Source organism: Scyliorhinus canicula, chromosome 2 (assembly GCF_902713615.1).
Source record: "Scyliorhinus canicula chromosome 2, sScyCan1.1, whole genome shotgun sequence".
Taxonomy (NCBI): Eukaryota; Metazoa; Chordata; class Chondrichthyes; order Carcharhiniformes; family Scyliorhinidae; genus Scyliorhinus; species Scyliorhinus canicula.
The window spans coordinates 170,155,880-170,170,845 of record NC_052147.1 but is presented as its reverse complement, the minus strand read 5'-3'; the positions used below and the strand labels follow the sequence as shown (position 1 = coordinate 170,170,845).

The following is a 14,966-nucleotide window of genomic DNA, read 5'->3' as shown; positions in this document are numbered from 1 at the left end:
TCAAATTCGCCCTGAGAGGGTCGGTGCAGGGGTTTTCCAGGCGATGGCAACCCTTCCTAGACCTCTTGGATCAGAGATAGAAACTGAGGCCATGACAGCAGCAACCCGGGAGGGGAGGGGAGGGCGGGAGGGGGGGAGGGGGGGGGGGGGGAGGGGGGACAACGACGAAGGAAGTACGGTAGCGGCGGTGGCACGGGCAAGGCCTGCCCGAGGACGCTGCTAGAAATGATAAGTTGGTCTGACTGTCGGTTCGCCGGCGGGGGGGGGGGGGGGGGGGGGGGGACGCGCGGGTAGGGGGGGGGGGGGGGATTTATTTTTTTTTTTTCTTTTTCTTGTTAAGTAGGGGGGTTTGACTTTGTTTTGTTATAATTTAAATGTAAATGTAGGGGGGGTTAAAATGTTTGTATTTTGAAAAATTCAATAAAAATTATTTAAAAAAAAAAAGGAAATCTATAAAGAACTTATGGAGTGGGAAGAAACCGAGATAGGTGCGATAAAACGTAAATGGGAAGATGAGCTGGGTAAGGATTATGAGGCGGGCCTGTGGGAGGATGCTCTGAACAGAGTCAACGTCCTCATCATGTGCCAGGCTCAGCCTGATACAATTCAAGGTGGTTCACCGGGCACACATGACAGTGGCCTGGATAAGCAGGTTTTTTTCGGGTGGAGGACAGGTGTGTGAGGTGTGCAGGAGGGCCTGCAAATCATGTCCACATGTTTTGGGCATGTCCGAAGCTTAGGGGATCCTGGCAGGGATTTGCGGATGTCATGTCCACGGTACTAAAAACAATGGTAGCGTCGAGTCCAGAGGTGGCGATTTTTGGAGTGTCGGAAAACCCTGGAGTCCAGGGGGTGGGAGAGGCTGACGTTTTGGCCTTTGCCTCCATGGTAGCCCGGAAACAGATCTTGTTGGAGGGGAGGCTATTTTAGGCCAAGATTAGGCGGGAACAGTAGGAGATGGATGGTTGTGTTACGCACTGAATGATGTTTACATTTGTATTTGTATCTTTTATTGTTAGAAAACTATAAATGCCTTAATAAGATGTTTGTAAAAAAAACTGAACAAAAGAAGACATGTTTTAAATGTAACTTTGCTTTGTCTTTTCTTTTGACAGCTCTGATGCATGCTGTGGTATTCGGAAATGTGACTGCTATAATCCAGAGAATGTACTCCCGACGGTCTTTGTACCACACCAGGACAAAAGACTTGAAGGACTTCATCCGTGTTCATCGAATTCCCAAGCAGCTGAAGCAGAGAATGCTCGAATGTTTCCAGACAACTTGGTCTGTGAATAATGGCATTGATGCAAACGAGGTATGCAGCACAAACACCATCTCCTGGCCTCTTAAAAATCGGGCTCGTTCCTATAGTCCAGGAATTGAACAAGTGTTGGGTATAATAACTTGTCAAGAAAGATCAGGCCACCCGCCTTTTATTTCCCACTTTGTTGATGGACTGATCCCTTGCCTATACAGCTAAACTAGTCCATCTGAATAAGCAACAATCTGTTTTGAGCAGTTTTAACCTCTTACATCCAATTAACATGGCTGTGCACTAGTATTAATCAATCACCACCTACTAATATGTCCACGAACACAGATATAAGATCGTGGGCGAGAAATGGAATCCAAGAAACACAAGCCGCAGGTGAGCGTATCCACCACTCTTTCCACATCCTGGTAACTCGCCTTCTGAAAATGTTGCCATCTTACCGTAAGAGATGGTAGCACATTTGTGTCTGTGCCATTTCATTTCAAGAGCAAGTTAACACTATTCTGCTCTCTCCCCACAGATCTATTATCTTCTGCTTCAAATATTTATCGATTTTCCCCTTAAGATGCAATGGGGTGGGACGGCATGGTGATGAAGTAGCAACACTGCTGCCTCATGTCACCGAGGACCTGGGTTCTATCCCAGCCCAGGTCACTGTCCGTGTGGAGGTTGCACATTCTCCACTGTGGGTCTCACCCCCAAAACCCAAAAATGTGTCGGGTAGGTGGTTTGGCCACGCTAAATTGCCCCTTAATTGGAAAATTTACAAAACATTTTAAAAAGATGCAATGGCATCTGTCTCAACTACTCTCTATAGCACTGCATTTCACGTTTTACTAACTATGTAAAGCAACTACTACCATCCTCTCTCCTCACTCTCTTGGAGACAATTGTGAATTAATGATCCTGCCCTCGTCACCAACTCCAAGGAGAGGAAATGGATATACCTTCTTCATTTTGTCAACATTCTTCATAATCTTAAAAATACTCAAGTAAAAGCCATTTTAGCCCAGTAGACATAGTTACCACACCTTAAGTCTTTCCTTCACAAAGCAATCATTGTAGTCGAGGCTCCAGATGTTCCTTCCCCAGCAGTTGAAACTCATTCTTGTGGGAGCATGAAGTCCAAACTAGGATCTTTGATTGGAGATCACTGGGTTGGGGGAACATGCAGAGGTTTTGCCCAGGCTCCTTCTCCTATGGAATAAGGGAAATCTATCCTGAGTGTCAACTTGCTCGTCAACCTTAGAATGTCAACAGCTGAGCCTAAGCTAATTTACACACATTCCTCTGGGAGTTAATAGACAGTGCGACAGCATGGTCTGTTTCAGGGGTGACCCTTCGTAACTCTCCCAGCTCCTATGTGGACTGAGCACATGAACCTGGGCCTATCGGGTACCAGGGCACAGATGCGGGTAGGGGGAACCATCAGTTTATGCCCTGGAGTTGGTGGGACTAGTCCTGAGTTAGTGCTGTTCTTGTCTGCAACTTAGTTCACCAGTTTATTAGTAAATCACCATTGCGATTTAACCCTGCCTCATGGTTGCAATGGGGATGAAAGTAAATTGGACCAGTCGCAAAAGGAAAACATTTTCAACATTTGGAGGGAGGAAGAGTGGCCTCTTGGAGATATGCAAAAAAAAAGGTAAAGAATCAATCACAGTCGAATAGCTATGCCACTATTCGGGAAAATAGATCTATTTGATCCAGAGGTTGAAAGTTGGGACCAATACATCGCAAGGCTTCGATACTTTTTTGTTACCAATGAAAACACCACAGACGACAAACAAAAAGCTATATTACTCAGTGTGCACCCCACAAAGATATAACCTCGTAAGAAGCCCAACATCTTCGGAGGCTCAGGATATTAAATCCATTTGGGGCCTCACGGTAGCATGGTGGTTAGCATCAATGCTTCACAGCTCCAGGGTCCCAGGTTCGATTCCCGGCTGGGTCACTGTCTGTGTGGAGTCTGCACGTTCTCCCTGTGTGTGCGTGGGTTTCCTCCGGGTGCTCCGGTTTCCTCCCACAGTCCAAAGATGTGCAGGTTAGGTGGATTGGCCATGCTAAATTGCCCGTAGTGTAAGGTTAATGGGGGGATTGTTGGGTTATGGGTATACAGATTATGTGGGTTTAAGTAGGGTGATCATTGCTCGGCACAACATCGAGGGCCGAAGGGCCTGTTCTGTGCTGTACTGTTCTATGTTCATTGGTCAACAAGTGAAAGACAATGACAATCCTCGGCCCTCTGTTATAAAGCTGCGCTATAAATTCTATTCCGTCATTAGGGGCCCTAAAGAAATAGTATCTGCTTTTGTAGCCAGGCTTCACCAGATGGTTGTAAACTGCAAATTCTGTCCATCGCTGAGTGGTATGTTATGCAATTGTTTGGTTTGCGGTATCCATAATTTGAATAGTCAGCAGAAGTTCCTGGCAGAAAGCAGAATATCCACAAAGATGTTGAGTTGGCCAAAAGACTGAAAGTGCTGAACAAAGTGCTTTTGAAGTGCAAGGCATGTAAAGTGAGGTAAATCAGTTATGGCGGGAAACAGCTGCCACTTGAAGTACCCGTAGTGAGGGTGCAGCGGAGCCTGAAAGGAGGAAGAGTGGCCATCAGCCACAGGGCCTGGAGGCCTATTATCTTTGTGGGGGGGACCATCACCAAGACAGATGCAAATATTAGGAGCTAATTTGCTTCAGATGCAATAGAAAAGGCCATGGCCGGGATTCGCCGTCGGCCAACGCCGGAATTGGGAAGCGCAATTGGGCGAAGAAACGTTTCCGGCACTGAAATCGTGGCAAGTGCCAGTTTCGCGCCAAATCACAATTCTCCGTTGCCTCGACAACAGCGTCAATGTGTTCCAGAACACAGTGCAGTAAAAACCGTGGCTTTTTATTGGCGGGCCTGGCACATTATTCTCCAGGGCCTCCACGATTCTCTGCCTCCAGACAGGTTTGCTTGTGCTTTTAAAAATCGTGAAACCAGTACCGTGGGTGATGAGGGAGAGAAAGGAGGTAGGACAAAGAGAGGCGCGACTATGGGCTGCTGGGTGGGGTCCCTGCCAGGACCAGGGGAGAGTGACAGGGAAACGGCCATGTGGCTGGGGTGACCCCCACATGGGATTTGGGCAGTGCCCAGGCATGGGCCACTATTGCCGCAGCCATCTTGCTGCGCACCCCACTGAACACCCACCTTGGCCTTGTTTCGGCAGAGTGGCAGCGGCTGTAATGGTGCCACCACCCCAGCACCACACCCTCCACCCCCCCCCAGCTCCACAACCCACCCTCCAACATAACCCCCTCCCAACAGGCCACCACCCACCGCAGGACAATTGGGCACCAATTGGGCCAGGGTACGGGGATGGGGGAGGGGGGATATGCAGGGGCAGACTCCATAGTGCCAACTGGGCCCCATCCTTGATGGACATGGGGGTATGCGCCATGCTAACATATCAGCCTTTCACTCCCTGCAGACAGTGGATATTGGAATTTAACCAGCAATGGTGACCTTCCTCCTAGTTACTGCAGCTCTGGGGAATGCCCTGCAGCTGTTCAAGCTGGAGCTGTTCAAGGAGGAGGAAGCTGCAGCAGCAGAACGTGCAGCAGCAGAATGTGCAGCGGTGGAACAAGAGGCAGCCACTGAGGATGGAGGGCTGGCCATGCAACAGGACAAGGAGGAGGAGAAGGAGATCCAAAGGAGACACTGTATGAGGCCTCGCGTGTACCAGCAGCACCTGTCATCCGAGGACCTGCCAGAACATGCATGCAAGACTCTGGCTGAGCAGGCGGACAGTGCGACATATCTGTCAGATCTTGGCGCACCTGGCAGAGTGAGTTAATGGGGGAGGACATCTGCTCCTGGTGGCTGTCAACGTGACGATTCCCTGAACTTCTACGCCATCGGGCTCTTCCAGGCACCGAGTGGGAACCTGTCTGGGATCTCACAGGTACATTCACGCTGTCACAGAGGCCCTATATGCCCAGTTAGCACAGTACACCCATTCGATGTGGACCGAGCCCATCAAGAGTCCCGGACAGCAGGGATTGCCATCATCACCGACATGTCCACAGGTCCGGGGGTGATCGGCAGGGTGCATGTCGCCCGATGAGCACCTGCAGATGACAGGCTGCTCTTCACAAACCAAAGGTTCCACTCGATGAACGTGCAGCTGATATGTGACCATCAGCTGCGCATCATGCACGTCTGCACCCAATACCAGGGCAGTGTGCACGGTGCCTTCATCCTGGCGCAATTGACGATTTCTGACATGTACAAGACGCCCCCTCCACCCCACCCCATCTGCGGGAGTTGGCTCCTGGGCGACACTGTTATCCACTGCGGTTGTAGCTGATGACACCTATCCGGAGGCCACAGACTGAGGCAGAGACCCACTACAACGATGCCAGGCAGCGACCAGGGGTGTGATCGAGCGGTGCTTTGGCATCCTGAAGATGCGGTTCAGGTGCCTGGACTGCTCCAGAGGGGCCCTACGGTATGATGCTGAGAGTGTCGCCCACATCATCCACATCCAACGAGGAGGATGCTGAGCAGGGCAAGGATGGGTAGGACATGGGGCCAATGCGCATGGGATGCTTTGATCGCCTCCAGGTTCACCGACTTGGGGGGGGGGGGGTGCAGACTGGCCAGCGGCACAGACACCGTATCCTACCTCCCCGCCCCAATACATCCTCCCCGCCTGCAAGCCCCTCTGTGATACATACCTGCCGCACTACAGAGGTGTGATCACTGACTTGGCAGTAACACCAGGTCTGGTCCATGGGATGGAGGATGATGGCAACCTGCTCTGCGATAAGCTCTGGCGCTCAGCATCGCTTAGCATCTGACTTCTGCCCATGGTAGCACTTTCCACCGACCATCTGGGTGATCCCTGCTGCGAGCTGGCCATTCCATCACACAGTCCCATCGAATCACGGGCAGCACGGTAGCATTGTGGATAGCACAATTGCTTCACAGCTCCAGGGTCCCAGGTTCGATTCCGGCTTGGGTCACTGTCTGTGCGGAGTCTGCACTTTCTCCCCGTGTGTGCGTGGGTTTCCTCCGAGTGCTCCGGTTTCTCCCACAGACCAAAGATGTGCAGGTTAGGTGGATTGGCCATGATAAATTGCCCTTAGTGTACAAAATTGCCCTTAGTGTCGGGTGGGGTTACTGGGTTATGGGGATAGGGTGGAGGTGTTGACCTTGGGTAGGGTGCTCTTTCCAAGAGCTGGTGCAGTCTCGATGGGCCGAATGGCTTCCTTCTGCACTGTAAATTCTATGATCTATGAATCACCCCACTCCACCCCACCCACAACATCCGGCTATTTCCCTCCCCGCGCCCGCCCTCTGGCCAGCCCAGACCAGCTCACCCCTCACGCTCATCTGACAGAGCACCAAGGCAGATTGTAACAATGTTAACAACCTGTTTAATGTGAACAAATATATACATATACATGCCTGTGCCCCTATCGCTATACTGTGCCCTGCACCTGTGCCAGCTTAACTGGTGTATAACTTTCTGGCCTAACAAATCCCAACACGAGGTCTAGGTGGATCCGCAGACATTACATCAGGAGTGGAGGCAGTGTGCTGCATTCCCATAACCTGCGACCTGGGTCCCTGTTGGCGGCCACCTTCTGGGGCCTTCGGGTGTCCCAGGTGGCGTGGTGCTGCCCTATTTGAACCAGTACCCACCAGTTGCACCAGGGACCGTGGGGGGTGGGGGGGGGGGGGGGGGGGGGGAGTCACAGGCACGGGCCCTATCATCTCCTCCTCCCTCGGGGTGCACGATGGCCCCCTGGCTACTCGATCCAACCGGGGTACGAGCAGGCTATTTCCTGAGCCACCTGCCGCTGCCGGTCCTGGAGGCCCACTGCTGTCCAGACCAGGATCTGCATGTTCGTGGCCATGGAGCACAGGGAGTGGACCATCTCCATCTGCGACTCCGCCACATCACGCTGCGACTGTGCCACCACCTTCTGGGTCTCTGCCACATCAGCCAGTGACCACGCCATCTCCCTCTGGGACTGGGCCACGTCCCCCTGCATTTGTGCCATGTCGACCAGCGCCTGGGCAATGCCACTGACATTCTCAGCCATGGCCCACTGTGACTGGGCCACACTCAGGAGTGCCGCTGCATTGTCCAGGTGACTCTGGCACATGGCTGTCTGTGAAAGGGCAACCCTGTCCTGGGCCTCAGTCAGGGCCTGCACAAAGTGCCTCAGACCTTGGACTTGCTGATCCATAGCCAAACCCTCGCCCCAAGGCCTTTACCGTGGATGCCACACTTGCAGTGTTGGCCTGGATGGCACGCATAGTCGGCACTACTGCCTGCACCTTCACGCGGTTGGACTCCATCAACTGCACCTGCAGGTGCTGGATGCTCGCCGACAACCCCTCATGTAATCCCGGGCTCTCTGACTGGATCTCCACTATAGGTGGGAGTATATAGACCCAAACACCTTCTGGAGGGAAAAAATCCTTGGTGGTCAGCCGCCCTCAGACCATCCGCCCCCTCGGGAATTCTACCTCCACCTGATGTACTGGAGCATGTGTGTGGTGCGTACCAGAGGGTGTCTCAGTAGCCTCTTAACTAAAGTGCCCAACCGAGGACACGAGCTCCGGGGTGTCTTAGGTCACAGGCATATGGCTCCCCTCCGTTTTGGTGTCCTCGTCGCTGGTTGGCACATGGGGGGGGGGCTTAGGTCATGGCACATGCTGGGGGCGGGGGACACCAGATAGACTCGCCCAATCACCAGCAGGTCCTGCAAGACAAGATCCAATTTGGACCGTGTGCGGGGGAAAGTGAGGGTGGTGTGGGGTTGAGTGTGCAGTGGGGGTGCGGGGTAGCGGTAATTGTGGTGGGGATTGTTAGGCTTTTGGGGGTGGTGTTGAGGGGTGCGGTTGACACACGTGTCATGGGGAACCACAATTATACTGGATGTCACTTACTCACCGACGGCCGATTTCCACCCCGGCGACTTCCCGTTCCTCAGGGCTGCCAACCACGTCCAGTGCCTGCTGCTCTGCCGGGGTAAGGGGCCGCAGGTCCAGCAGTCCCGCTCCAGTTTTCTCCCACTCCCGGTGGCTGTGCATGGCCTTCTCCAGGGGTCGGGGACGGGACAGAAAACGCCATTGTTACCATCGGTACGTACACTGCACGCCGTTGGGACGGCCTCAGGATGTCACCTGAAGGCCCTCCCCCAATGCTCCGCCCCCAATGGGCCGACTTCCTAACAATGTGGATCACTTGTGGTCTGAGGTTTTGGCAACCTCACGTGGCGGCTGCGGACTGTGACCAGCGCCGCAACAGTCAGGGGGGGAGCCGTTCCGCTGGCCGGAGGGACTTCCGCGGGGGCTGGGGGGACTGGTGGGGGGTGGTCCAGGGGTGGAGAGGGGGGTCACAGGCAGGCACCATCTGGCAGGCCAGGTCCGCGCATGGCCGGCGCCATGTTTAATTTAGTAATAATCTTTATTGTCACAAGTAGGCTTACATTAACACTGCAATGAAGTTACTGTGAAAGGCCCCTAGTCACCACATTTCAGCATCTGTTCGGGTACACAGAGGGAGAATTCAGAATGTCCAAATTACCAACAGCACGGGCGGGATTCTCCGCCGGCGGGATTATCCATTTTGCCGACCCTCGGGGGTTTTCCGACAATGTGGGGCTGCCCCCCAATGGGAAACCCCATTGACCGGCCGGTGTAATGGAGAATCCTGCCGGCGGGTCAGGGCCAAAATGTGGCGCAGCAGGGCGGAGAATCCAGCCTCACACGTTTAAGGACTTGTGGGAGGAAACCGGAGCACCCGGAGAAAACCCACGCAGACACGGGGAGAACGTGCAAACTCCATACAGACAGTGATCCAAACTAGGAATCGAACCTGGAACCCTGGAGCTGTGAAGCAACAGTGCTACCCACTGCGCTACCGTTCTGCCCCATGTTGTACGGCGTGATTGCTGCAGGTCGCCACCGTGCGCATGCGCGGCCACGGACCCGGCAATTCTCCGTCCATATCTGCAGGTGAAGCAGGCGGCTTTACGTGGCGTGGCTGCGCGCCCCCCACCGGATGGAGCAACGGTGCGGGGGCGGCACCAACGTTTTGGTCGTAAGATAGAGACATGCTCCGGACATAGCCTCAATGTCGGAGAATCCAGCCCCTAGTCTCAGGAATGAACATAGTTAAGTTAAATAAGACACCCCTTATCGAAATTGGTCTTATTATTAACAGGGAAGACTGCAACCCTTGAGGCGCAGTTGTACAAAGGCCATTTTACCAACTTATATTGGGGAGGCCCTGAAGATTAAGGCTACGGCATCAGCATCAATGTCATATTAGCACCAGTTTGCCCAGTTGTCCTTAATTGTAGCAAAGAGACCAAGTCTCATGGGATGAGATTGGCTGAAACAAATCTAGCTAAATTGGCTGGAGATATTCAGCATCATGGACGGGGCTTTCCAGAAACTTCTGTGCAAGTAGCAGGAAGTCTTTCAAAGAGAACTAGGGTGCATAAAAGGGGTGAAGGCCAAAATTTACAAAAATCCGGATCCAACACCAACATTTTTTAGCCATGATGTGGAGATGCCGGCGTTGGACTGGGGTGAGCACAGTAAGAAGTCTTACAACACCAGGTTAAAGTCCAACAGGTTTGTTTCAAACACGAGCTTTCGGAGCACGGCTCCTTCTTCAGGTGAATGGAAAGGCTTGTTCCAGAAATGTTTATATAGACACAGTCAGAGATGCCCCGGAATGCGAGCACCTGCAGGCAATCAAATCATCAAAGATGCAGAGAGAGAGGTAACTCCAGGTTAAAGAGGTGTGAATTGTCCCAAGCCAGTTCAGTCGGTAGGCCTCTGCAAGTCCAGGCTTGTTGGTGGGGGCCGAATGTAATGCGACATGAATCCCAGATCCCGGTTGAGTCCGCATTCATGCGTGCGGAACTTAGCTATAAGTTTTTGCTCAGCAATTTTGCGTTGTCGCGTCTCCTGAAGGCCTCCTTGTAGAATGCTGACCCGGAGATCAGAGGCTGAATGTCCTTGACTGCTGAAGTGTTCCCCAACTGGAAGGGAACAGTCCTGCCTGTTGATAGTCGCACGATGCCCGTTTATTCGTTGTCGCAGTGTCTGCATGGTCTCGCCAATGTACCACGCTTCGGGACATCCTTTCCTGCAGCGTATGAGGTAGACTACATTGGTCGATGTAGAACACTGGCTTGGGACAATTCACACCTCTTTAACCTGGAGTTACCTCTCTCTCTGCATCTTTGATGATTTGATTGCCTGCAGGTGCTCGCATTCCGGGGCATCTCTGACTGTGTCTATATAAACATTTCTGGAACAAGCCTTTCCATTCACCTGAAGAAGGAGCCGTGCTCCGAAAGCTCGTGTTTGAAACAAACCTGTTGGACTTTAACCTGGTGTTGTAAGACTTCTTACTGTGCTCAACATTTTTTAGAGCCACCGGCTGCCTTATACCCTGCATTAAAACGTTGAAGTGGAATTGCAACATTTGGAAGACCTGGTGATAATTAGACCAGTACAGTTCTAGGAGTGGGCAGCATCAATAGTTCCAATGTTAAAGCCTGACTAAGATTAAAATATTGGCTAAGAGCCACATTTGGTGACCGGGGACTGTCAAAAAAATTGAGAGTGTAGTCAGCCGTTGCGGATATTGACAAACACAGCGGAATCTTCCACCTGCAGCTAAACTACACCCTTGGGAGTGGCCTGGCCACTCTTAGACGAGACTACACATTGATTTTGCTGTCCTTTTTATGGGAATGATGTTTTTAATCATTATGGATGCCCACTCAAAATGGTTGGATGTCAAACTCGTGTGTCCAACGACTTTGTCAGCCACTGTCAACAAGCTGTGACAAATTCTCGCAACTCATGGCATCCCAGGGTGATTTTTTCAGATAATGGCACCACTTTCAAGCTGAAAAGTTTCAGCTCTTTATCAAATCTAACGGTATCCACCACATAAACAACGGGCCCCTACCACACCTCTTCCAATGGGTTGGGGGGAAAGAGCAGTACAAACCTTTAAAGCCTCAGTGAGAAAGCAGTCCATCAGACCACTGCCATTCTACTTAACCAATTTTCTATTTTCCTATAACACAACCCCACATGTTGCCATTGGGATTACACCGGCCTAGTTGTTGATGGGTCAACGCCTCAGGACCCATCAAGACCTTGTTTTTCTCAAATTTGATTGGGTGGGTGAAAGCGAAGCAAGCCTCACAGAAGGAGTACCATGAGTCAGCTAAGGGAGACAGGTCGTTTGAGGTTGAGGACATAGTTTTCATCCAGAATTTCATAGGGGGTCCACCTTGGTACCTAGGAAAGTTATTGCAAGGACTTGTCCAGTGCCTTATGTTGTTGAGCTACAGTGCCACAAAGTGTGGAAACATGTAGTTCATATGAGAAGATGGGAAGCTGCCGCCCCACAGTGAGGCGTGTGGACCCAGTGTATCAGCCACAGAGTCAACTGTTGCAGAACCAAGAATTTCCTAAGGGGAATCTCGTGTGTTAGCAGAAGGAGCAGAGGAGGGTGCAGCATTGGCTCATCTTCGGAATCTGTAAATTTGCCTGCCGCTATTGTGTTTGCTCCAGAACTAGCCATGCCATTAGCTAAGCTGTTCCAGTGCAGCTACAATAGTGTCAAAGTGGAAAATTGTATAGGTATTCCTGTTCACAACAAACAGGACAGATCCATTCCTTTCAAATACCGCCCTGTCAGTCTATCATCAGCAAAATGATGGAAGGTGTCATTGACAGTGCTATTGAGCAACGCTTGCTCACCAATAACTTGTTCCCTGATGCTCAGTTTGAGTTCTGCCAAGAGCAGTCAGTTCTCGGCCTCATTGCAGCCTTGGACAAAACATGAATGAAAGAGCTGCATTCTAGAGATGAGGTGAGAGTGAGTGTCCTTGAAATCAAGGCAGCATTTGACTGAGTAAAACATCGAAGACCTTTAAACTTGACGTCAATGGAATTCGGGGAAAATCGCTCCATTTGCTGAAGCCATATCTTGCACAAAGGAAAATGGTTATGATTCTCAGCAGTCAATCAACTCAGCACCATGACATTAGCTGCTTCATTTAATTGATCTGCTTCCATCAGGAGATAACATATGCAACTATTCGCTAATGATTGCATTGTTCTCAGTTCAATTTGCAACTCTTCAGATAATGAAGCAGTCCATGCCCGCATGCATCAAGACCCGGACACCATTAATGAGTGGCAAGTAACATTTGCAGTATGTAAGTACCAGGTAGTGACCGCCTCCAACAAGAGAAAATCTAACTACCTTCCCTTAAGGGACGGCACGGTAACACAATGATTAGCACTGTTGCTTCACAGCGTCTGGGACCCAAGCTCGATTCCCGGCTTGGGTCACTGTCTGTGCAGAGCCTGCACGTTCTCCCCGTGTCTGTATGGGTTTCCTCCGGGCACTCCGGTTTCCTACCACAAGTCCCGAAAGACGTGCTTGTTAGCTGAATTGAACATTCTGAATTCTCTCTCAGTGTCACTGAACACTGTCCAGTGACTGGGGAATTTTCACAGTAACTTCATTGCAGTGTCAAAGTAAGCCTACTTGTGGCACTAATAAAGATTATTATTGATATTAAATAGCTTTACCCTTATCAAATTCCAACCATCAACATTCTGGGGAATCACTATTGACCAGAAACTTATTGGACCAGCAGCATAAATACAGAAACTACAGAGGCCAGCCAGAGGCTGGGAATTCTGCAGCAAGTAGCTCACCTCCTGTCTTCCCAAATTATTTTCACCATCTACAATTCACAAGTCAGGAATATAATGGAATAATCTCCACTCGCCTGGATGAGTGCAGTTCCAACCACATTCAAGCTCTTAACTATTCTTTAGTTCTATGTGCTGACTCTGGACTCACAGGTTTATGTTCTGGCTTTGTGCTAAACTCTCTGGCCCAACCCTGTACCAACCCTGTATTCCACTCTTATAGCTGTGAACTGGCCCACTCCGAACATTTTCTCCATTTTCTACCTCTTTTGCAGCCCGATCCTAACCCCTTTCTAAATTTTACAATTCTGCTAAATGCATTTTAAATATGAACACGAGTGTGAATAACATATACCATTTACGGGTGTTGTAGTTGCAAATTGTTCATCATGCACTTCCTTCTTATGGATTATATCTGCCTGATTTCTGAATATGTTATTGTGAGAATAGTGCCTTTTATTTAGATTTTGGTACTAGATAATGCGTGTGTCACAGGACAGGAATAAAACACTTCAGTTTGTTTCTCAAAATTCATGCAATGTTCTACTGCATAACTGCGTTGATATTGAAAAGTTTTGACACTTCTTTGCCGTATCTAATACTTGCACTTATGGCTTGTCTTTCCAATGCCAAAACATATCAAGGATAATGAAAACCATTGCAATTTTCATAAAGCCATCAATTTGAACATGACTTGGTCAAGACCTCTGCCGTGGATGAAATTCAATTTAACAAGTGTAGTAGAATGGCATTTGCATTTCAGAAACTTCTGATTTAACTGTCAGTAAATTGGCTCAACTGAGAAGTGGCGATTAGTAAATTTATTACACTGAACACCATTTGATGTGCCAGGAATCTGCAATCAATGTTTGTTGTGAAGTGTGACAGTGATTTCAACGTGAAGTAAATGTAACTTTATCAAAAATCCTTCTTCATTGGAGGTTGATAACCAATGAGATAATGAGCTCTGATTGAAGAGGGGAATATACTTGGTGGGCTCACCAACCACCTCCCCTGCCACCCCTCCTCATACCTCTTCACCCCCTCCGCCCCCATGTCCACTCACCCAGTAGTCACAGTATATGGAACTCTTGAGCCCTTTAATAATTCTGGGAAGACTTTGAGATGCTCAAATAAATTGTCAAAATAACCAGGCAGTCATTCAAAAACCACACCAGCCTCTAAGCTTTGCCAGAGAGTGGCCAAGGGTGATGTCCACAGTCCTCCACTCAAATTCAAATGAGGCCAGAGCTTCAAAATCATGGCAGCCTCTTCACCACCAGAATAAGCGGACAGTGCACTCCACTGATCAGCTGGCCAAAAGTCAAAATTAACCTTAAATATTCTTGTCAAAACAACTGTCATAAAATAAACAAGTTGTTTCTTATATCTTAATCGTCCCTTTGAGAGCAAAACTACCCTCTTGTGAATGAATTGTTGAAAAAGGTCGGAGGATTTTACAAACATCATGTTGGAAATAGAATTCCTCATTGATCATGCTGGGTGATTCAATTGGCTAATACTCTGTCTACTAGCCTAGATCTAAATCCAATTCAAGTATCCTTTTTCTAATTGCTCCTAAATGTAATGTGTTTGGAAAAACTCAACCCAGTTCCCAAAATACAAAGCTGTTCAGCTTTATCAATCAATAACACTAATTTGCAGATCCTATCCAGATGGTAGGTGCATAAAACGGGGAGAAAAATCACACTGGAATGATGAGAAAAGAGATTAATTTCTGATTTTCTACTCAAAGTATGTCCATTGCGATTAGTTCCAAGATATCTCCTTAAAAAGAGCTCCCTATGAACCCTATAGGTTGGGATTTGACACAGCGTCCCACCCATCAGCTGTAAAGTTGGGATCAAGTTTGCTTCTGCCAGCCTTGGAAGCCACAACTGTATTTTACATGGTTCAGGCATTAAG

At 49.7% G+C, this 14,966-nt stretch overlaps 1 protein-coding gene across 1 annotated transcript in view; it reads left to right on the top strand.

Moving 5' to 3' along the window:
• The window catches only part of kcnh3 (potassium voltage-gated channel, subfamily H (eag-related), member 3), a 1,115,372-nt gene that overhangs the window by 912,421 nt on the left and 187,985 nt on the right, over positions 1-14,966 (top strand). Inside the window, exon 9 of the mRNA XM_038789040.1 lies at positions 1,116-1,315. Within this exon, the coding sequence (XP_038644968.1) occupies positions 1,116-1,315 (200 nt within the window). The remainder of the gene's footprint in view (positions 1-1,115; positions 1,316-14,966) is intronic.